The sequence below is a fragment of the Oxyura jamaicensis genome, chromosome 2 (genome assembly GCF_011077185.1).
Source record: "Oxyura jamaicensis isolate SHBP4307 breed ruddy duck chromosome 2, BPBGC_Ojam_1.0, whole genome shotgun sequence".
NCBI lineage: Eukaryota > Metazoa > Chordata > Aves > Anseriformes > Anatidae > Oxyura > Oxyura jamaicensis.
The window spans coordinates 113,951,698-113,976,864 of record NC_048894.1 but is presented as its reverse complement, the minus strand read 5'-3'; the positions used below and the strand labels follow the sequence as shown (position 1 = coordinate 113,976,864).

The following is a 25,167-nucleotide window of genomic DNA, read 5'->3' as shown; positions in this document are numbered from 1 at the left end:
ACTGGAAAAGAAGTGTGGACAAAAAGCAAATGGGGATTTTTATGTGACACCATGATAAGTAATGCTATGTATTAAGTTCCAGACATATAATGTTCCCCCAAGTATATGAATTTTCAAAGACAGTATACTCTGTGAATTCCAAATAACTGCTGTCCTTTCCCTGAAATTGTTATATATAAAATTAACTGAAATGCACTGATTTGTAGAGCAAAAACAATGGGTGTATTTTCAATGCTTAAATTAAAATATTAGATAGCAGCAGGAAAGAATTTGAAGATAGAGAAGCTGAGTGTATCATCTTCATTAGGTAATGCAGACAGCACCAGAATAAATTAGTAGGCTTTGAATGGCATGTGAGGAATAAGTCATTAAACAGCTCCTGTTTCAGTTGTACTGAAAACAATGAACAAATAGTTAGGTTATAATTTTATCATTTTTTTGTCTTAACATTGTTTTGATATTATATGAATATCAACTATGACACATTTTTCGTATGCATTTGCACACTTATAGCATATAGTAGAAATGAGAAACACATGGTAACCCATGTGTCTAAAAGTGCTGTCTGCAGACAGTAGTCATAAAAAATTTAGTTCATCCTTTAGATTTTTTAGCATCTTTCTTTGGCTGTTTGTACAATCTGTGCTGTCTTCTTATTTTAAGTATGTCACCAAATACACTGTATTTCAGATATTAGTGTTAGAGATTGTAACAGTTTAGAATATAAAAAAATACAGTGTTCTCCGATGACAGAAGCCAGAATTCTAATTTCATGCCCTAGCTTTTCATGCTTTCACAGGAGTGTAGGATGGAGTGGCTTTTTGCCATTTCTGTTGCAACAGTGCAGGCAAAGAAAGAGTACTGCAATCTCTGATTGCCAGAGTTTTTTCTATGATATCAGTTTGTTTATAAGTCTTCTGTTTACTTCAACAATACCCACTGAATTCCTTGCTTTAAATGCACTTTTAATGTTGTGTTTACATACTTTGGGACTCACACCTGACTTTCTGAAAATAGCATAATGCTTTCTTGTAATTCATAAAGATCGCATACTTTTAAACAACTTACACCTGTTGTTGAGGTGAGAAACACACAGCAGGCAGGTACCCTATCTCTTTTTTATTTTATTTTATTTTATTTTATTTTATTTTATTTTATTTTATTTTATTTTATTTTATTTTTTAATCCTACATTCGTAGAGGAAAGTGGTCAGAATGACAAAACTTGTCCTCAAGAGTCTTGTCATTCAGGTTGCTGCATGGCTTGAGGAAAATCTCTCTTTGGCCTAGAAGGCTGTCCACCACCAGCACAGACTTGGTAACAAACATAAGTTAGCACTAAGAATGTATTTTTAAAAGATCTAGCATCAGATTCCCTTTCTCTCACATTTTTCTTGCCTGATGACCTCACGTCATGGTCACCAAATGTTGACTCCTTAGTGGTATTATGTGGTACCATATCCTGTTTCAAACATGAGGTTTTGAAAGTTCACCATTTAAACCAGAATTTGAACCAACTGCACCCTAGTATTGGACAATTTGGTATTTTGATTATCAGCCTTCTGTCCAGAGGGGAGAACACGAGCACCTTATGTACAAGAGGAGCAAGCAGATGGGTCAGCACGCTGGTGAAAATTATTGGATTTGTAAATAGGACAAAGCAGGTGTTGTCGCGGTGCTGGTCCTCTGTGAGATTATTTCAGCTATCCTGACTGAGGGGTGTATGAAAAGCTTTATATTTTGATATCTGGAGAAGCAGAGACTAATGTGTCTACCTTGAGCTTGAACCCGCAGATAAAGGCATTCATAGTTAGATACAGTGTGAATGCCTATCCCCATTTTTATTATAGTACTAGAAAATGCTTCAGTAAAATCTTTGTCCTCAATGCATAAAATAAACACTGTTTCCAAAATCATCAAAGTCTAGCCCTTCCTGAGATAGAACCATATGTAACGTGTCCCTTATAAGAATGAATGAATGAAAAATTCAGAACTGTATGACTCTTCTGTTCTTCTCTCTCTTGGTGACATTCTTACAGATAGGGCCTTTCTGTCCTCTGTGTTTCCTTGTGGTGGTTTCTGACTTTCAGTTAAGTTATAGTCAGTACTTCTGTTTGCTTTTCCATAGGTCAGATCTGTAGAGCTGAGTGTTTTCCACTTTGACTTCTAGAGAATTCTTTTTGTAGTAGGAACACTAAACTCTTAAAGTGGTGTGCAAAATGGTTCATATTAATTCCTGATGTGGAGATAGCCATCTCTGCATGAATGTATACGCTGAATACTAAATATGTCAAGGTGTCTTATGAAACCCAAATGCAGCCTTTTGCTGTCACTGGAGTGCACTCATCAGAGCTGAAGTGCTTTGCTGAAAAACGCCTCTATTCTTAATGTCTTCTGAAGCTTTATCTATATTCTCATCAACCACTGCAGTAATACTGAGGAAGACTCAAAGCTAATGCAGCATGTGATAGAGTGATTCTGTTTGCTTCAAGAACTCAGCTACTGCTTCTGTGATGATTGTGGATATGGGGACTTACTGCTTGGAGCATTCACATTACAAATACAAGAATCACTCAAAGATAGAAAAAGATACTACTTTCTGATCACCGAAATTCTTCAAGTTTTGTAATCCACATATAAATTATTCTTGTCCTTATATCCCTTATTTTCCTATCCTGATCAATCTTTTATTTTTATTTTATTTTATTTTTTTTTTTTTTGAGGGGCGGGGGGGAGCGCTTGGTAGTTGAGGAGGACATGTCATTGTATGTAGCTCCCTTTGCTTCATTTATTTGTGTGCTAACCATGCTGTCATGATGTTGACAGAGAAATCTTTAGCCATAAGGGAGTGCACATCCGTACATAGACAAAAGTAAAAGTACATTTGGAGGGTATTTCTCAAAAAGCTTTATTTGCTGATAGCTTCCCTTGTTTTATCCTGGCAGTTCTGATTCTGAGATTACTTATAGAACATACTGGTTTATGCTTTTAGGTTGATATTCATAAAACACAATGATGGCTTATCCAAAATAAAAGATTATATTTTCTTTTTCAGCGGCCATGCCCGTGACCTCCGTTGTGTTAACTACATTTAAAACTACAAGAATGAGCCAATTAGACTGGGTTACTGTCCTTATGTAGAACAAGTACAACTATTGTACCATTATTGTGGAAAATGACAGTTCTGAAATGAATGAGCAGTGCTAGAAAACAAAACAACTGTGAAAAGCAGGGACTTGGGTATCAGAAAAAATAGTTTGACGTTGATGTTATATCCTTATTACTTCTAACTAGTCAAATGACAGTTAGGGCAAGCTATATATTATATAAATACTTTATATTATGCCTTGTAAATATATAAATAATATTATTATATCTATTTTTTATAGGAATAATCTTAAATATTTTTCATTATATAAATAATTCCTGAACTGTTATTTGTAAAAATAAGTACATGAATAAAAACAGACTGTTCAGCTTAGAACATACAATGTCCATGTTTCCTTTATTTATACAGAAAATGTCAGATTTCACACATCTGAGTTGGCAGGATTTTTTGAAATTCTAATGAGGGAAATAGCTATATTCAATAGCTATATGAATAGCTATATTCAATTTAAAATATTTGCCACAGTTGACCTTGCTTGTTTATAACAGTTAATATGAAATGTTATTCTGATTTGAAAAGTTGCATTGAATTTACCTTTAATATTATCTGTATATTTCTTTTCTGAAAGTTGCCATATTTTTAAAATGAGTGTTTAATAAAGAAGGCTCACTATTAATTCTTTAACATTCTCATGCAAATAGTTTGTATAAAATATTGCAATTTACATAAACTATTATATTTTCATTTTACAGAATTACTGCATTAAATTTTATGATACCATTTGAAGTTTATTTTTTCTGAGGCTTCATTCAAATGGTGACATATAGTAAACAGTGAACAGCAGAAATTGTTAAAATCTTTTTGGTAGTAGCAGTTGTTCTCTCATGTTGGAATTTCTTGTATCATTTTTTCTCCAGTAAATATAATCTTTACATGCAGTAGCCAATGACATAAGTGTTTGGAAGATTTCTTGTCTTGGTTATGTTCTGCCTTAAATCTGATGTTATCATGTTATCATGTGAGGAAATCCTCAGCAGCTTTTATTAGCATTGCACTATATGGTTGGGAATTTATGTGCAACTACGTTTTAGGGTGTTGGTCTTTCTTTGCATTGTGCTCCTTTTCTGTATCCTTGGTTTGTTTCTGTAAATTAACCCCTTCACACTGGCCTTAAAGGCAAGCAGGATCTACAGCTTATAGCAACCTTACTCAGAACCTGTTTGATTCTACTCTTTTGGATTCCTAGACATCTTGTCTTGTTTCTTGGATAAATGTGCTCATTAAATAAAACATAGGCCTGTCTAAAGACACTCTACATTTGATACTGCCTTTATGTGTGTACTACCTATTTTCTGGTTTTTTATAGGTTGGGCTCATCTGTAGGTTTTAGACAGTGAAAGTATCCATGAAAAAAACAGATCTCAGATTTCACCATAAGGAGGACAGATGAAAGGAAAACTCCTAGTCTCAGGGGATAAAGGGTTTCATAAACAAAGAAATTCTGCAGAGGACTCTAGTGCAGGGTAATGAGAACAGGGTGGTATCTCAAGTTTTAGTCAGCAAGATTTTAATATGATAGAAAGAACCTGAGCCACAAGTATAATTGTACTGACAACCACAATATTGCATTGATACAGAGCTGAACTGTGTTCTTATTGATCTATTTTATCTAGAATGCAGACCTGTCTAACTGAATCACTGAGGTTTTGGTATTCTATTACATTACCGTTTTATTTTATGTTTAAAATCTAATTTCCTTAATAATAATAATAATAAAGTACAGGATACTTCTGAAGTTTTTACCGATGAAGGTGACAATGTTGATACGCAACCTAATTACTGTCCATTAAAAAAATAAATTAGATTGTGTTCATTTTTTCATTAAATGTTTTATTTTGTACAGTGAAAGATTTTTAGACTACTTTTTTTTTTTCTTTGATATTTTAGAAATGTTTATTCTAATTGGAGTAGTCAGAAGTGGAGATGAATTCTCTGTTACATAAAAATCTGGAAAAAGTCAGATAAGGAAATCAGAATTCTTTTCTTCTCACTCTTGAAGTGAAAATAATGTTTTCTTTATTGGAAAAAAAATGAAAAATAAAATCTTTTCAGGAAGCTTATTCAGTATAAACATTTTAGTAAATGCTTCAAGAAGCAGATTTAAATCTAACCTTATTAATTATAATAGTATAGCCTATAAAAATAATCAAAGTTAATAGGTCAGAACTTCTCCATCATCAGTTACTGGATTTCAGAACTGGATGAGAAACAAGGATTAATATCAAACTGTATATCTATATGGGAAATCCAATAGGAATTTCATAAATAAAAATCCAGAAACTCTTCTTTAAATATGGATCATAGAATAGTTTGAGTTGACTCTTAAAGATCACATAATTCTAACCCCTCTTGCCATGGGGTTAGACCAGGTTGCCCAAAGTCCCATCCAACCTGGTCTTGGACACTTTCAGGGATTGGCCATCCACAGCTTCTCTGGGCAACCTGTTCCAGGTTCTCATCACCCTTATAGTTAAGAATTTCTTCCTAATATCTAATCTAACTCTACCCGCTTTTAGTTTAAAACCATTGCTCCTTGTCCTATCATTACAGTCCCTGGCAAAGAGTCCTTCCCCATCTTCCTGTAGGACCCATTTAGGTACTGGAAGGTCCCCATAAGGTCTCCCTGGAGACTTCTCTTATCTAGGCTGAACAACCCCAGCTCTTTCAGCTTGTCTTCATAAGAGAGGTGCTCCAGCCCTCTGATCATCCTCATGGCCTTCCTCTGGACTCTCTGATAGGTCCATGGATGTTAAATTGGCCATGACAAAAACAGTAGTGGTTAAAAAAAGTCTCAGCCAAGAAGGCCACTGGCTGTCAGTCGTGTTCATTATCACTATGACAAAGTTCAGTGAAGTCAAATGGCTTGTCAGTGAACCAAAGTATGTAGCAGATTAGGCAAAATCTTAAAAATTGCATTTAGAATATTTCTTTAGAGTAAAATATCGATGTTGATTGCCATCAAAAGCGAGTTAGGGGTACTAATTTTCAAAAGAATTACGAAAACTTATGGTTGTAAAATCAGAATAGTGATCCCTCTAACTGTGTAGAAATGTAAATTGATGAAAAGCCAGAACTAAATTCTAATATCTCTATGGTTGGTTACAGTTTTTGCCAAAATAAAATACATTAAGCTGTAAAATATGGTACATTTTGTACATTTAGTTTATTGAAGCAACAACGACAACAACAAAATTAAATTTCCAGTGAATTTAACCAAAAATTGGCACAATTATCCTATGGATCTCTTGGTTTGCAACTTTCTGTCACTTCAGAGACATAAAATAGTTGTATGTGAGATGTGTAAGAAACAGATATTCTATTCAGTTTTATTGTTTACTTTTTGATACCTTGCTCAGTTTATTTTTTGATCTGTACAATTGAAAAAACATTTGGTTTTGCATTAGTATTTGGAGAAGTGGTTTTATTATTTATTTGCTTCATATACTCTGCATAGTACCATTAATGAAAAAATATTAGTCTTTGTAATGAGAATAAGAAAGTGTGTATTTAATGACCTTCCTTTGAGTAATTAGCCTTTTCCCCTAGTGATGCAGAATTGTCCATCCCTAAATATATAAGAAAATGGAGAACCTTCATAAATGTTTAAGTGGTCATAATGAAATACATAAATAGACATTCCCATGCAGTCCCATCTTTTCCGGAATAGCAGTGAAAGAAAAGTTCTCTCTCCTAATACGTTCTACAAATATTGACAGGTATATACAATCAACCTATGATGATATAAAAGAAAATTTAATGATTCAATAATAGGCAAATATCTTTGTGTTTAAGAGTCTAAAACTATCTTATGCAGAAACCAATAATGAAATCATAAAATCTTCTTCTTCTTTTTTTTTTCTTTTTTTCTTTTTAGACTAAACATATAAACTTAAGGTGTAAAGGAAGAAGTAGGATTGGAGAAGTTCTTAATTCTATGTAATTTCAAAATCTTTTTTATACTTAAGTCAACTTATATTCCATCATACTTATAGATTTACTTTAGTAAAACATGTAGTTTTTACTTTGCTTAAAATAAAAACTTTATGTATGGAAATAATCTGTGACCAGAAACATAAATTCATTTTTAAAGTCTTAGACTACATAATACCCTTCTAAGGAGTATTTTTATATTTCTTGTTTCCATGTTATTCTCAATAAAATGAGACAAATGTTAGTTTTAGTAAAAGAGTATATTTTTAAATGTTTGTTTCTGTTCTGAAATATAAATATTTTGCTAACAGCTGCATAGCTCTCTAATGAATTTGCTTTTTTATCTTTTCTGGTCTTTCAATGATTGATGTTTTCTTCCATTAGCCTTCACAACCAATGGATCGAATTAGATCCTCTTCAATCAATACCAGATTTACTGGCATTATATACCTTAACAATTGTTTCCAATTAACTTGTAATAAAACCTCTTAAAGTTACACTTTTTACAGTTAGTATCAAATGCAAGATGTGTTTGCTCTTCATTTTTGTTTTATAGTCTGTTGTCATTCACATTTTCTGCAACAGCAGTGCTATTTAGTCAATTTTTTTAATGTTTTATTTTTTTTATGTCTTTGAACTTTCACTTGTGTTCTGTTTGCTTTAATACTTTTTTATTTTTCACTTCTGTGGACTCACTAATTTGTTCCTGTGCCTTCTGAAGTTATATTCCTGACACCAGTGGTGGAGTCACTGACCCATAGTACCTGAAGTCATCATACTTGTACTTCCAGTTCAGCGCTTTGATACCAATCTCTTTCTTTTTTCATGGTATCAAGAAAGGAAGGACTGTGACTTGCTTAAGTGACATATCAAGTTGGCACCAGCAAATCTGGCTGTAAAGTACTGAGTACAAAGTACTGAGCCCTAACACAATCCTGGCACAAGTTATCATGAAGATCTCTCTTCATCAGTTCATTTTCTTCATCTTCTTAAAAGCTACCAATTCTTCAGTGTCCTTCTGAACACACTAAACACACTTTTTTTTTTCTTTTTTTCTTTTTTCTTCTTCTTTTTTTTTTTTTTTTTTTTTTTTTTCCAGGAGTCATTGAAGAGAATTTCCCATATATTGATCTCATATAGATTCAAGATCTAGGAACTCTTCAGTTCTTGCATGTCCCTTAAATTTGCCTGTATATGAGCTATACATGTGTAAACACTGACAAATTCTAGTTTTGCAATGTGAAAACAAAAAATATCCAGTTGCTTTCTGAAAATCTTGAAAATTGCTTTTCTCCTTCTGAACCTCTGTGATCATGACTGATCATAAAATTAAAGTAGCCCTAGATAAAACTCTCCCATCCTTTGTAGGAAAAATGTTTTTGTCTCTAAAATACAATAATATCAAAAAAGTTTCTTCCCTGTAATTAGGGCTTCCTGACTGCAGATAAAAATAGAACTAAGAAGGCATAATCAATTGTAAGTTCTGTTCAAGTCTTGCTGTAAAAATAAGAATTTTAAAACCATGCAGTTTAGCCAGGGATCAGGGACACTTTTTTTTTTTTCTTTCACATATGTAAAAACAGTGTCACTATGCACTTTGTAGTATGGACTGTTTCCTGGCCTTGCAGTTGGTCTCCACCATGTGAGCTCAGACCTTTGGACTGGTAAATTTTTTATTTATTGATGTCTCAATCTCAAATCAGTGCAAGAATTGACCTCCATTTTTAACCATGGCTCCAGATTGGCCCTGTCTATAAGGACCAATCTCCCCCATCCCAGCTGAGATCTCAAAGTAGAAGTATCATAAACTAAATAAATTTATGCTAATCTGTACAGCGCTAGGGAGAACAGGAGAATATTTAGCAGAAAATTCTTCTGTTCTGTTGAATCATTATTGGAACATTTGAGTCTGAACTGAGTTTTCAGAAAGACCATAGGGCAGAACTCATGACTACCAAAGACAAAAGAAAATGTTTTTCCTTTGGCTCTCTTTTATTTTTTTATTTTTTATTTTTTAAAAAAGGGAGGGGGGGTGGGGGAGAAAATGAAGATGACTGCTTTTCTACTGCATTGATCTGAGATTTATGTCTATATGTCATAAATATTTCCACTACTTCAATTTTTGCATTTTTTTTTTCTTCAGATTTTCTGCATGTATAGAATCATAGATGCTGGGTGCATTAACATTAAATTACCTTAGAGCATTTGGAGTGTATTCTACAACCACACTATTTTTTTAGTGTAAATGCAGTTTGGTTCATGTGCCAAAGATTACTTTGCGGAATTTCAGAATATTCCATCCATAGAAAAGACTATGTGAAAAAGAAACAAAAATACTTTTTGGATTTGGCTGCTATGAAGATACATGACCCAAAGCTTGTTATATACTATTTGTTTTGAAATACTTGTAATGCTAAAGCAGACAGGCGTGTACTTATATTCACTGATACTGTTTTGGTAATGTTGTTATTTTAGTAGCATTTTATTTTTATTTTTATTTTAGCAGCTTTCATTATTTGTAATATAAGTAGCTTGCCATTCACCTATTTTTTACCTTAAGGATTTAATGCATTATTCCCCATATTAATTCTCCACTTGAGACATAAGAACTAAACTTGTTTCTTTCAAAAATGTTGGAACTGCCATTTGAACTGCTGTGTTATGAATGAAAGATACTTGTAGCTATTTTTACTTCGGTTTGCAGGTGAGAAAAATGCAATCTATCAGAAAAAAAAAAAATACACCATACTCTTTTCTAAAGAGTAATTAATTTGTTCTAAATGGTCTCTAACACATTGTTCAAAAATACGATCTCTCACTTCTGTGTCTATGTGTATGCTGCAGGGTGCATTTTCAAAGACACCAACCAAACATTATAAAGCACAATTTCATGCTATGGATGTAAAAACATACTTTATTTCAGAAGATTTAGTTTCAGTACATCTGAGCTATATGCATAAGGGTTGTTTTTGTTATTGTTTTTTCTTGGTTTTTCTTTTTGGTAGCAGATAAAGTGAAAGACCTGTTTCAGCTCAGAGACCACCACAATCTGTGTTAGCCCAGTATATAATATCAGCAATGTAAATGCCCTTACTGATGTTAGAGCTTGTTCAAGAAGGGCTCAGCTGTTTGCACAGTGTACCTTAAAAGGGCTGCAGTAGTGGAGATTTACTGAGTATCTGCAAGATCCTTGGTGCATAAATGACCAGTCTTCAAATGCACGACAGCATGAACAGAAAATCCCAAGTATGGTGAATGCAGCAGAAATTATTACTCTCTTTTAGCTTCTGTGTAGCTTCTCTTGTAGTTTCTCTGACTTGTAGAACCCACACAACTTACAAACTACTGTTATTGTAACAATATATCCTCAGACGGGGAAAAAATCCCACCTCTTGCTTGGTTTACAGTAACTTCCTTCTTCCATAGCTGGGAGACTTGTCGGCTATATTATGCTGACTGTGCAGCACTTGGAAATGCCATGCTCAATATGTCCTGAGAAGGAACATATATTTGATATACCTAATAGACATTGCTGGAAAAATGTAACTAACTCCATTGGAGAAGCTTTCTGGAGTTGGAGAGGTGAACACAGTAATTTTAAGATAAAGAATTTATTTTTGCTGTTCATATTTTGGGTTGTTCTCCAATCAGAATACTTCATGCCTGCAAAAGAAACAGTCCTGCTCGGGGAAACCAATTTCATTCTTCACAACATCAAATTTAAGTAGTATAAGCAATTAATATAGATCTCTTGATAATTAGTTTATTGTGCTGATGCATCTGATTGTCAAAATCAATTGTTCTTATCTTTCAAATAAAACACTGCTGTCAGAGTGGCCATTCAAAATGATGATTGACTTTGTGAACTACAGGGATTTATATCTTGTTTATTGGTATATCATTATGTGGACAAAATCATTGATCCTAAGGTTAGTCTCTACAATACTTTACAAACTTTTGCCACACAAAATGGAACAGGAAAATAATTCTTAGATCACTTGCAACACAAAGAGATGGGTATACATAAAAGGAAGGAAGATTAGGGTGAGATGCATTTTTTCTGTGCTGCAGACACTAAGTTCAGACAGTTGCAGTATACCTTGCTTGTCTCTAACATTCACTCTTGCTCTTTCTTTCTCTCTCAGTTAGACTAGATTAGTGGTGATCTCTATTTGAGGCTTAAAAGTACTAAAGTTTAGTTATTTCAAGAAATTCCATATGTCCTGAGATACTTGACTGATAATTTATTATTGTGTTGCATGGCATAGCATCTGCTTTCCTATTGGCTAGTTGAACTGTCATTGTACTAATATTTTTTGAAAGTTCTGGGGAAGCGTTTTTTGATGTTTTTACTTTTTTTTTTTTTTTTCATTTTCCACATATTTTATTGTCTCATCATGAATTTGTATTATGACAGATAGGAAGTCAACTTCAAATGTGTTCAGCAGACACACAAAAAAAGTGTTCCAGTTTCTTGCTGTTCCAGAAAGACAGACTAAGCTTCTGTGTTGAGTAAGAGAACATAGAGAGAAAAACATACATATGTGCTGATTCAGGTAGACATTTTCTCTAAGCCAGTATTCCACCCCTGTTGACTATAGTAACAGGGCAAGCATTTTGTAATATTTCTCCTGAATAACCTCCCAGCTTTCAGTGTTTGCTTGTTTGTTTGTTTTGTTTTGTTTGTCTGTTTTGCCTCATTTATTATTTACTTTTTTGGTTCTATAATCATCAGTGGATACTCCACACACCTTAACTACACATAGAAATACACTAAACTACACAAAGAAATATCTTCTTTCATTTGTTTATACTATGGTATTTTCTGGTTTCATTTGATTTCTCTACTTCAACACTCAAGTTTTATTTCATGTAAATCTTCAAGAAATTCCTCAGAATTATACATTTATTCTCACTGAAGAAATTAACTTCATTTGAATGTAGAAATGCAAAAAAAAAGTTTTCCATACATTCAGACATCTGTTCCAGGATGTCTGAAGAGCTCAAACATACCTGTAGACTAAACCTGACTTACGAAAAGTCTTTGATTTCAAGTTTTGCTGAAGAGAAAAATAAGAAATACATGAATCTTAGTGTTTCTTATAAGGTAGGAAGTCTACAAATTCAGAAGTTTAAGTGGCAGAGGTATACCAAATGTCAGGATTGTCTACTTAAATAACTTATTGTTGGCTTTGAGATTCATATCCCTGTTGTCCTAGAATAGGAGAAAGACATGTAATGTGTATTCTGACATACCAAGTTTGGTCACAGTTTGACCATTTCTCTCTCTCAAAAAATGGAATGCTCCTAAAGACTTCTTTTTCTTGTCTACATTCTGTGAAATCCTTTGTAGAAACATCAACGAGTGACTCTCGGGTATTCAAAGGACGTATACTCTTTGCATTCTCATCCTCAGTGATCCCTTCAGAGGAGTGAATTAGAGAAAAAGAATCATTTCACCTTAACTTCCACAGCTGACGTAGGCTATGCAATGAAGAACTTTTTTGGGGACAGGATGACTAGTTTAACTGGCCATACATACATAGCCACTAAGTCTTAAGAAATCCAGAAAGTGATATTTTGCTTCCTTTCATATGTAATTATTTGTCAAAATGTCATTTTAAATTGTACAAAAAATACAGTAGAACTTTACTAGTTTTGTACTCAGGTATATATATTGATGAAAATTGCTGTATTGATGTTAATCTTCCAGAAGTAATTTTTTCTTTTACTTTCCCATATTTTTTACATATGTGAAAATACTGTTAATGCTGAAAACACTTGTTTTCAGATAGTGAATGTCAGAATATTAACATCAGTCATTGTATGAACATTTCATGTTCATGAAAGTATCAGCCTGAAAAACAGCTTTTACCTCTATACAAAGAGTAATATCTTTTCCTTTGTTATTTTGAGATTTCTGAAATATGAATAACATTTTAGTATTTTAATGATGTATTCATTAAAATAGTTCTGCACATGAAGAATTTTCAGATTTAGTTGCATAACCATGGCAAACTTCTAGCCAAAGTTTTCAGAAATTATGTATAAATTCTGATAAAAGAGTATATACATTGATTAGGACATTGTGTAGGAAAAAAAAAAAAAAAAAAAAAAAAAAGTAAAATTATTAATATGCTAACTGTCTTGGGAACTCCCCAAATTCAAAGTAGCTCCACAGGGTGGCTATGAACGTACTCAGGCATGCTGCTATTTCCCTTGGATAGTTTTGTCTTTTAAAGGTGAGACACCAAATTACGTTCTTGGGAACAGACTCAAAAAACATAAAGCTTCTTCAAGAGCATGCACCATGATCTCAGAAGAACTGACACTTTATTATTCCACTATTTCACTACTTTTTTTTTTTTTTTTTTTTTTTTTTTTTTTTTTTGAGCCAGAGAAGATAATAAAACAAGGTTTGAGTTTTATCAAAGGTCCTTAGCCCCCCAAGGTTCTAGACCAAATTGTAGCTATAATGTACGGTTAAAACATTGTTTGTTTCACCAGTGTATGAGATAAGCATACACTTTTGCCCTACCAAACAGAGCTTGACTAGCAGGAACGGGATTCACATACAAAGTGTGTCTTGAACCTTCAACTAGTGATTTGGGAAAATAAATCTAAAGATATTTATATTCAAAACATTAAAAAAAAAATATTTTCTGCCTTAGACATGCATCTTTTGATTTACACAGTATTCTGTCAAAGGGATGAAGAGCATCAGGGTGGTAGACAGAGTAAACTCTGGAATATTACCAGATTCCTCTATCAAAAATGCAACTAAAATTATTTACAGTTCCTTTCCTTGGATTTTGGTAAAGCAATTACTAAGTCAGGCGGTTACTCCCCACCTCCTGCAGTAACATCTCACTGACAGTTTGAGTTTGTCAAGTCAGAGGGTTGCCATCACTCCTGATTGATAGACAGTCTCCATGCAGGTAGCACCTTATGGTGACATCCATACTGAACTAGTTCCTCCAACTGCTCTACCTGCTCCACTAGCTGTTTTTCAGCAAGAGTACCCACGGCACACAGGATGACATATAGTCCACTTGTATAAACTTGACTTATGAGCAAACTCTTCTAACTTGAGAAACTTTTGGGCTATAATTTCTGCCTTACAGGCAACAATTTATGCAAATTTAATAAGCTTTAGGCTTGCCCATTGATCTTTTTCATGCCTCTCTACTGGGTGGCACTGTAATCACTACTCATCATGTTATAAAAAGGTATTTTCAAGTTATACATTTAAAACGTATTTCAAGAAATATTTTCTAATGTGGAAATCAGCCATCCTGTTTTATATTTATGAAGTTAGAAGAAATTCTAAATGTCAGAAGACTGAAATTTCAACACTCAACTAACTCTGTGTGTAAAAGTCTAGGTGGGATTCCCTCCCCTAATGTGCATTTTGTTGGAAAAAATAATAATAATAACAATTACAGCAGATATTCTTGTAAGAAATCATTTTAAAATTAAATTGTATCATACCATGCCCTTGTAACTTATATAAAATTGTGTAAATGTTGGAAGGTCATGCATTATTACCACAGGAAATTCAGTCAAGGTCAGATTTAAAACCAGTGGAAATGTTTCTGATTACAGAAGCATACATTGCGAACAACTTCACCTGGGGGCAAACCATGAGAGCTGATAATTTAATTAGTCTTTAAAATCAAGTTAATCAAATTGTGATTAGGAAACATTAAAATCATTGAGAAAATACATGACAATTGCATTGACTGTTTTTCAAATAACTTGGAAAATGAGAGATTTGAACAGTACAGCATGGGAGAAGAATTTGATGGAATCCCTGGCTATTAGGAGAAGATCATTTCTTTGCAGAAAGCAGGGTTATGTAGTAAGGTAGAAGATGTATTATTTCTGGTAGTTTCTACTGTAATTATTTACCACATGATTTTCTGAACAAATTATTTATTAATAAGACTGATTTTAGTAAAAACATATTCAGCATAGTCCTAACCATTTTTAATACACTTGGAGTTTTTCCAATGGTTTCACTGAGATCATAATCTTGCCATCTGTATTTTGGAGATATTCATAAGTGAATGAGTCAAGACCTATAATTTTATTTTTTAGAAACACATTTTGCTGTGAGCATAATCAATTAATTTTCTCTTTAGGCCACTCTGGAGCAAGTCATTAAAGAAAATCTGTGGTTAGCTCAAGAATATCAAATTTCTCAGAACTGCTACTTAAACAGTAAAGAAGACCTCACAGAACACTATGACAATAGAATCAGGATGGAAGCTTCAGTTAGAGATTATCAGCAGGTAAAGTACTAATATCACTCATTCAATTTGATCAATGCAGCTACCTAACAGCAATAGAATATGTGCTAGTAATCTATCACCTATCACTTGAATTCTTGTTTTCTTCATGAGCATTTCACACTTTCTCTATTTTCATTTATTTTTTTGTTTACTTGTTTTTTTGTGTGTTTTTTTTTGTTTGTTTTGTTTTGTTTTAATTTTTAATTTTACAGTGCTATTTATGTAAGGTATTCAGTATTCGTTATTAATGAATTCATAATTCCATTTTTGTACCTGAAATGTATTTATTTTTGTACAAAAATATATTACCCAGCATAGTATCCAGTATCTTACCATTACACATAACTTCTCCATTAAATACTCTTTCAGGGAACTGTGAGTTTTATGACAGCTATAATCAGACACTGTAAGCCTTTAATTTAGCAAACAGTCAAACGAAAATGAAAAAAGTTAAAATCTAGTTTGATGAACATCCATGATGAAGGTATAGTGGTGAGGTGTAATGTTCTATTGAATAAATAGTTATATTTAAAAAGATTTTTTGTTTGAATTTAACAGTGCTGTGGAACATAAATCAAGTGAGGTGTTGTAAAACCTTGTGGAAATGTAATGTAAATTTACGTAAAAAAGACTTTTTTCTTTGTTACTTTGCTTTGTATCTATTGCTCTCAGAATAGATCCTATCAAAAACAACTATAACCAATCCAAAAATATTATCCTGGTGTGTTAAGTTATTGTTTGCTTGCCTTTCATATCTGTGTTTTTGAAAATAATATACATTGACGTCATCATACTCACAAATCTTATGCTCATATCAACAATTTCCAGTAAGAATGTGTATTATCTGAGGTCTTTTGTGCAAGAATCAGGTCCTGATACACTGATATTTTGGTCCATTTTCTAAAAGTGCAGTGTAGAAATCTTCAAATAAATGAATGAGATGTGATATTTAAATTATCTGTAGTACTTTTCTCCTATCAATCTATTTTATATCTTATACCCATATCTTCAGTCATTGCTCATTTTCTGACATAACATCTCAGTAAATCTCTTAATTTTGAAATTGAGTGTATTCAGTTTGTTGCTGATAAATATCACTAAGAAAATCCTTTCCAAAATATTCTTGCTAACTACACACCCCTCTATATTTTAAGAAAAAAACCTGTTTTTAAGTCATGTATGCTTAGGGATAACCATATTTGGAGAATGAGTTAGAGGTTAATCATTAAAAAATGGAAGAAATTATCTCCTATCTCTCCTCACCAAGTGAGTGTCAATTATATTCTCTCAATATGATAGTACAGGCAATGCTATGGGTATTGAAATGTTTCTTAAAAGGAGTGGGTTATAGAAGGAATTTAACATATTTTTCTCTGAATACAGAATTAGGGCATAGTTTCTATAAACTTCACTAAAGAAAAATATATTTGCCTTAGTTTATCATCTGGACCTTTAATTCCCTCGGGTGTAAGAATATTTGTCTTTTACATTCTCAGAATGTAATAGTTCTTGGTAGTATTTGTGAAAGAGATTTCCTACTCATCAGTTTACCTCTTCTGGACATAGTATGGATAATATTATCACACATCTCAATGAGGTAATCTGAAAACAAAGAAAATTGCAAATGAGTTGGCATATATTATTGCTTTTTTCCTTCTCAGTCTGTATACAATAAAATAAATATAGTAAAATATAGCAAAATTACAATGCAGTACCAACAGGATCTATTTTCATCAGCACTGCCATATAATCAGTTGTTTGGCTTTTTAAAACCTTGTTTATGAAGAAAATGTTTATGAGTAAGTTTCTATTTTATAAGAGCTTATAATTGGCATTACAAAACATACACCTTGCTAGTGGTAGAAATTAGTGATAGGAATATTTAGAATTTCTGACAGTCCTCTGTGCGGTATAGGTATGAATAAAAGAAATTCCTTTGACAATATTAATTTGAGAATCACAAGGATAACTAATCTAATCTTTTTGTTAACTCTTCACTTTGTTAAGTGACAAACTAGCGAAATATTAAGAAAAAATATTTCTATTAAAATAGAAATAATATTTTCCATTAAAATTTGTTGATTACTTACACCTCCTATAAAAACAAGTTTTTTTTTGTTTGTTTGTTTGCTTGTTTGTTTCGCTAATAAGAAAAGTACAACTGTAACAGAAAATCAATTTTGGCGGATTGTCAAAGTAATGATTTGTCTAGATGTTGTACTATATACATGCATTACAATGACATGAACATTCAGGAAGAAAATGTGCTTATCCTTCCCTTCCCTAAATCCTGAGAACTTTCTTCCCTTTACATCCTACACATATAATTGCAAATTATAAGCTGATTTTATGAATATTTATGTAAAAGGCACACTGTTAATTTTAATTCATTTGGAGTATTTTTAACTGAGTATAGTAACTGCTGTAACTAATTAAGTAAGTTTGGGCTTGTAATAGGTGATTTGTTCAGCCCAAGAGAAGGCTCCATCTCGATGACAGGTGAAACGTCTTTGGTAATATGAAAAGTTTTTTCATGAGCTTGTAAGATTCTGTGCCCTGAGTAAGGTGCAGTTATGGAGGATAATAGGATACAAATTGTTGAATAGTGGGGCTACGCCCATAAAAACTATACTTTTATCTGTATGGTGAATGCAAAGGCATTCTCTTTGGAAGAGGTAAGAAGGATTTTCTTCATACTACTACACATAAGAGGTGTAATGAAATAAGGTTTTCTATCCCACTGACATTTTCTGGATGTTACTTTTTGCTCTGGATACTTAAGGAGAACCTAGCATGCTGTAATATATAGAAGTCTGGTAGAAAACACACATGCAAGTTTCAGCTTTGCTGCAAGTGAGAAAACATCTTTGCTTTCTTCAATTCCTATGATTAATGAAGCACTGGTAATAAGATCTTTTTGTGTGTATATAGTACTACTACTGCCTTTGTTTTCTTTACTCTACCCTATTATTATATTACAAATTCTTCAACTTAACAAATTCCAAGAGATTTTATGCTTTTGTTAGGCTTCTGAAATCAAAAAAATACAAAAAAAAAAAAAAAAAAAAAAAAAAGATAATCTCAGCTTTAACTTAGAAGTTTCTAAGAAGATTCACATTTCTAACATTCTTTTTAAATTTCTTCTGGAAATCTCAAAGGGCTTGCATATTATTATTAGGAATATCTTTATGCATGAAAACCAAACTTAATTCTTTACCATATCCTTCTTTTTATACTGGACAATCTTATGATATCTGTCTCATGACTAAAATTTGATACTTCCATTGTATTGTGCTAATGCATTGATGGTTGTACTGTAGACATGAGCATTTTTTCTCATGAAGTTAGAGCAGATTCCCAGATATAGAGGTATGTAATCATCTCATATATTAAGAAGCTATTTACCTGAATCTGTCCTTAAAATTAAAAGTGTCAAAGCCTTACAAAACTTTGATAATTGTTTTTGTTCACATGACTTTTATTTAAAAATAATATCCATGCCAATTATAATTGTTTTAAAATTTAAGTAAAAATCATTCTCATATGCATGATGTGCTGTCTTCAAGAGGAACATTATACTGAGAGTGTGGGGGAAGAGAGTCTATTGATTTCTTTTTCCCTTTTTTACTTTCTGGATAACTGACATATTATTGCAGTAAAACATATGTAGGGTCAATTCATGCTGAATAGTTATTAGAAACCATGATAACAAAAGTCATTACACTGCAGTTCAGTTTTGACAGTAAAATTTCTGCAACATTATCACAAATCCTCACGCATTAGTGCAATGATCCTTACTATAGCTTCATATTAGAATCAAAAGACTGCTGTAGCATGCTTGATACAAAAAGTCATGCAAGTCAAGTGAAGTTCTTTTCCGCTTTTATAGATAACATATTTTCATGTCTTTCTCATGCATGTGTCTGGCTTTCAGCCCTCTTGGATATTACTACCTTTAGTATATTGCTCAACTGGGATTATTTTTTTTAATGATGTCCCTGTTGTTTTGAATGACTAAATAGAATATAAAATAAATCTGATAGTGGGCACATGTCAGTTTATACAATTAACTCCTTCAGATTTTGTGGTTCCCATTCATTGACCTTAATGGCAAAATATACTATTCTCATATAAACAAAAAATAATTTCTGTCTCTAAATGGTGTTTTTGCTTATTCAGTTCACTCATCTGGAGATCTTGGATTGTTTCATATCTTCACAAGACTAATAGCAAAAGCAAAGATAAGATTACAGCAAAAAAAAATAGACCCCCATTCCCATTTCCTTACAAATCTTAAATGAAAAAGAAAACTGTTAAGGATTCAGTGTGAAAGAAATTAAAATTATTATAGAAGAAATATCAGAAGTTTTATCTCTTTTAAAACTAAATGTTTAACCAGCTTTCAGAGATGGTTTGATTAGGAATGGAAATGTGTGATGGAGCTAAAATTTCCTCTTTGCAAATATAGCAAGACTAGATAGTAGCTAATAAGCAAAATTATGTAATTTACAATATTCTTAACTCTTTTTTTTCTGTCTTTAGAATTTTGACACCATGATAGGTTGACAGAATAGACAGCTTCATATAAGAACATAAGGAAAAGAATATATCTTCAGTAAGGTTTTTATTATGCAAATGTACTAAACTTTCATTGAGCTAATTATATCTTTAAAATGTAAGCATCAAATTAATGTTACAATTAATTTGGAATCAATAACTCAATAAGTTCAAATGACTCAATCAGAAAATTAATACAAAAGGCAGTCAAATCAAGTTATTAGTTTGATAACAAAATGAAATGATTGAGATCATTTAAAGAGAAATCGGTCTTCTTTCTGTATGCACCAGCCATATCAATGGCTGGTCAGAACAGAGTGTCTGTAGGACTTAAAAGTGAACAAGTTCCTATGGAAGAAGGTGTCCCATTACAGGAAGTGAAATATCTTTATTTCTCTGTAAGTAATACAGAAAAGCGATAATTCAATTAAGCATTTCTATTTGAAATGGAGTGTTCTCTAATGCCTCTGGAGAAAAGATCGGGAAACCACTTTTTTTTCCTAATAGGTACACAAGCTATAGAAAGACTACACAAGCTACAGACCTCCCTTTTTTCATCAAAGTTTTCTTATTTTTCCCACCTTTCGGACTACACTACCTTTAATTAAAAAGTCCTGTGTTAACTCTTTTTTTGTATCCAGGAAAATATTATTCAGCTAGAAGGCTTAGTTTTGCATATATTCTGTGACACACTTGCTATAGGAAGTAAAGCTTGCCCTGATCCTAGTGTTCTAGGGCTTCTGTATCAGGAGATCAACATGCATACGCTTACCAGACCCTTTATAATGGTTATTTCTTCTGTAACACTTCATAGTGATTTTAGGATTATTACTGTCACAGATGTATTTAATCAAAAACAGGCAGAACTTCCATTATTAAATTTTAAAACAATATTTTTTCTCTAAACTTTTTAGTTACTTTCTCCTGTTTACATCTAAGCAGCCAGGTTGAATGGTTGTGGATTAGGAAACAAAATATTCAGGAAAAGTTCAGAAGTTCAAAAAATATTTGTATCTTATTTTATCTACTTCACACTTTCATTTTTAACCATATGGATTAATAGTTTTGAGATTTACATTCTTATTAGCTACATAAATTCATGTTCATTCACATTTACTTCAAACGTACATTAAGAGCATCATTAAGGTCACAGTGTTATAGCTTAATTTTATAAATACTGTATAAAAATATCTGGTGTCAAAATAGCTTGACTTAACATTTAATAACTAACTAAAAACACTTGCAGCAAACAACAAAACACTGTTATTTAATAAAAAAACATACTTTTGCTTTCATTTTTAGCACATAAAGTTATTTCAGGATTATAAAGCACACCTACATTGTAAATCGTCTCAAATGCCTTATTAGGGATACTTATGTTAAAGTCTTATAGATCTACATTTTCCATGCTTGTATGCTTGAAAAAAAAATAAAAAATCTTAATAGTGTAACATATAATATTAATGTCGCCTGTTATGCAAACTGTTTTTCTAGAAACTGGTAGAAACTTTGTATCACACCTTCTTAAACCTTTCCACTCAGAAAGAAATAAAATAACATCAATCAGCAGGAATGGGCTCAACCAGAACTAGCTGGAAAAACAAACAAACAAAAACAACAAAAATCCACAAAACAAAAAAAACAATTCTCAACTGACTGGTGGTGGTGAGTTTCACAGGCACTTATGTAAACTCTGAACCAGTCATGTGAAAGTATGGCTACAGGACCTTCACAGGAGCCAGGGCTTTAATGGCCGGAGCCTCTGTTGCTGAAGCAACCAGTTTGCATAGACTTTTTGTTAAACCTTTCTTTGCAGTTTGGGTGACTCCCTGGGACGCTAGTCCCAGTGAGGCATAGATGTGGCAGACAGTAAAAAAAAAAAGAAAAAAAAAAAAAAAAAAAAAAACAGATATACAGATATCTCACAACAAAGACTAACTACATGGATTAAATTCTTTCAGGAAATGTCATTTATGAATCAGTTCTGGCATTCATTCTCCTCTTCACAGTGATACACCTTACCTTCATAGTATAAATAATGGAACTTTGGGTGATAATTTTATCACTATTCATTGTTAAAAGTTGTTCAGCTTCACATCTGAGCAAAAGAATGGATGGCTTCTGCACCTTGTGCAAGGCACCTTGTACAGCACTGTACATAAGCAACATCTGTGGAATCACAGAAACATAGAGGTTTTCATCTAGGTTGGAAAAGACTTTAAAGACCAACCGTCAACCTGGCCCACTGAGTACCATCACTAAACCATGCCCCATAGTACCCACCTCTCTGCAACCTCATTTCAGGTCATTGTAGAGAGTGATGAGGTCTCCCCTCTGTCTCCTTTTCTCCATACTAAACAACCCCAATTCCCCCATCTGCTCCTCGTACAACTTGTTTTTTTTGTCCCTTCACCAGCTTCATCACTCTTCTCTGCATTCACTTGCACAACTCAACATCCTTTTGGGAGTGAAGGGCCCCAAACTGAACACAGTATTTGAGGGGCAGTGTCATCAGTGCCATGTATATCCCTCATCCTGCTGGCCATGCTATTTCTGATGCAGTTCGGGATACCATTGGCCTTCTTGGCCACCTGGACATACTAAGCACACAAGCTATCCTGTTCAGTATTTTAACAGCTACTATTGCATGTGTCCATGGAATTGAGAAGAACATAACATAAGATCAGGTATTTCATTCTTTTGACCCAGTAGTGCCCCGAAACTGTTAATGCTGAGATTAAAATAAATCACTCTATGTAGTGATTTGCAGTGAATGGCAGAAACTGTTTTTTTCTTAACAATAACAAGGAAACTAAGCACTAGCTCTTGGAAAGCATTACATTAACAAGCTGGGGTGCACACAGTAAGAGTACACAGATTTGTCTGGAAAGAACATGTGATTTTATTTTTTCATTGTTTTTAGTCATATGTGCCTCTTCATCTTTTAGATGAAAATTCCTGACTTAAACATGTGGAAAAAATATAAAAACAAAAAGGAGTTCACTAGGTTATGATCTCCCAACCAAACAATTCCTGACAGTGTTGTTCTTATATAGAAGATTGGCTACTAAAATCTTGCAAGAATTATTTTAAAATGGTGGTAAGCCAATAGAATATGAAATCGCATATCTAAAGAAAAAAAAATTGTCTGGACAGTGTCTAAAAATAAAAACAAAACAAACAAACAAAAATTTTTGAAAAGTGAAACAATGAGCAGCTTGGTGTGCTGTGATTGTATCTCAAATGTCCAGCGGTGAAAGCCTGTGTTACAGAGAATTATGCCAAAGTACCCAAGTACTGATGTCTCCCAAGAACAGTAAAGGCTTCAAGCAGAAGACAGCTAGAGTAGATCCAAAGATGAAAAATATAAAATTACCAGTATGGCTAATATTGATTCCTGTCAGCAAAACAATGTCTGACAGGAACAAGGGACTTACAATGTCGTGATTCCTCTACCATCTCCTAGTGACAGTAAGTCAAATGTCTCCTCTATTTTATCAGGCTTTGTCACTTGCAATTATTTACAGTGCTAGGGGCTTTGTTTCTGCTTGCTTGGGAAATTTAAAAGTAGTCGCTAATGATGGTATCTGTGAGGTTAAAATGTATGCACTTTATGTGTCTAAAATGTCTACACAGTATTAATGAATCAGCTGTATCACTTTCATTAACTAATTATTTACAAGTAAAAAGAAAAATCAAAACTGTTGAAGAGACTGGAATGTAAGATTATACAATAAAAGTCTTTTATAACCTGACTGATCATACCAATTGGTAGAGAAGAGCTGTGTATGTAAATTTTTAGATAGAAATTAAAATGAAGGATTTTTAAATCTCTTTCAGACTAATATAAACTAAGATTTTCAGAATTTGGGACAAAGGAAACAGAAATGCCAGAGGAAACAAAACTTCAGTTTAGTTTGATTAAAAATAACATATATTTGGAAATAAATGGGTTGATGTAGAAAGGGCATTTAATATTTTTTTCATAAAGGGAGATAAGTACTTCCTCACTTAAATGTCAATAATTCAGATGCTTAGTATCCTCCCAAGTTCAAGTATCCTGACAAAATGATTGGAAATAAAATTCCCTCCTTTCCCAAGAACACTTGCCTGAATGACCAGGTTACAAATTATCCTTGGCTAAATCTGTCTCAGTTTCTCACTGTACTCACACACTGTGAATAATTAGTTCTGGAGGAGACAAAAAGGATGAAATGGTCATTAAGATATCTGTCTAACAGCAGAACCTTGGTCTACAAGAAATTTTGAGTAAATTATGCTAAAAGAAGCAGTTTCATTAGTGATGCTGAAGGAAGAAACCCCAGAATGATGTAGGTCTCAGAGCTGGGCCTGCTACTGAGAGGTATAACATCTTTCAAATCTCTGCTGTAAATGAGACAGTGAGAATGTGAATTTGAGTCTTCCAGTTCTTGAGAACCCTTAACCCTGGAATAATCCTGAAAGTGGAGTGCAGTCCCCCATGATTTTCAGGGTCCAGGCTTTTGTCCTCCTACATTACTGCACACCAGGGGACTTCCTAAGCTGACAGCCATCACTCGAAGTCATGCATACTTCTTCTGGCATTCCTGCTCCTACCCAGCCTGTGTAATACAGAAAGAAGCTTTTTCCTTATTTTCTGGTTGCAGTGGGGATGTGGTGGGAGACTGGGACTCTTGTTTAATTGTCCCAGATGTCTGGTTTGTAATGTCACTCCCCCTTCAGTAAAAAGTAACTTTACAAGGCCTTTAAAATTGTTCTAGTCTGATATCAGGTTAAGTCTGTAAGTAAGAGCTCTAATTTGGAAAATCCAAAAAAGACAAAGCAGATGCAAATAATGATAATTGTGCATAAAATACTATGTTTACTCTATTTACACTGCAATTTTATGGCAATTCCCACCTTCAGCTAGCTTTCTACTCTCTTCTGCGTAATGTGGTTATTTCAGCTTTTGTGCATGCTCCTATGTCCTGTGGACAACCATAACAACATCAGCAAATCTAAATCATTGCAGCTGCAGTCTGGCTCCTCCCTCATGTTGGTTGTGTGCCTACTTTGGGTACCAGCTTAGAGAACTGGTATGTCAGAAAACTAAACTGGCAAAACCCCGTTAGCCTGCAGCCACATCTGCACTTTACATGATGGTTTTGCCAAGTTGCATGCATTCATGTCCCCTGTGAAAGACAAGGAGAGAACACAGCTGAGCATCCATCAAATAAGA

General features: G+C 33.2%; 1 protein-coding gene across 1 annotated transcript in view; it reads left to right on the top strand.

Moving 5' to 3' along the window:
• The window catches only part of CCDC178 (coiled-coil domain containing 178), a 166,535-nt gene that overhangs the window by 91,132 nt on the left and 50,236 nt on the right, over window positions 1-25,167 (top strand). Inside the window, exon 18 of the mRNA XM_035319302.1 lies at window positions 15,243-15,392. Coding sequence (XP_035175193.1) covers window positions 15,243-15,392 — 150 coding nt within the window. The remainder of the gene's footprint in view (window positions 1-15,242; window positions 15,393-25,167) is intronic.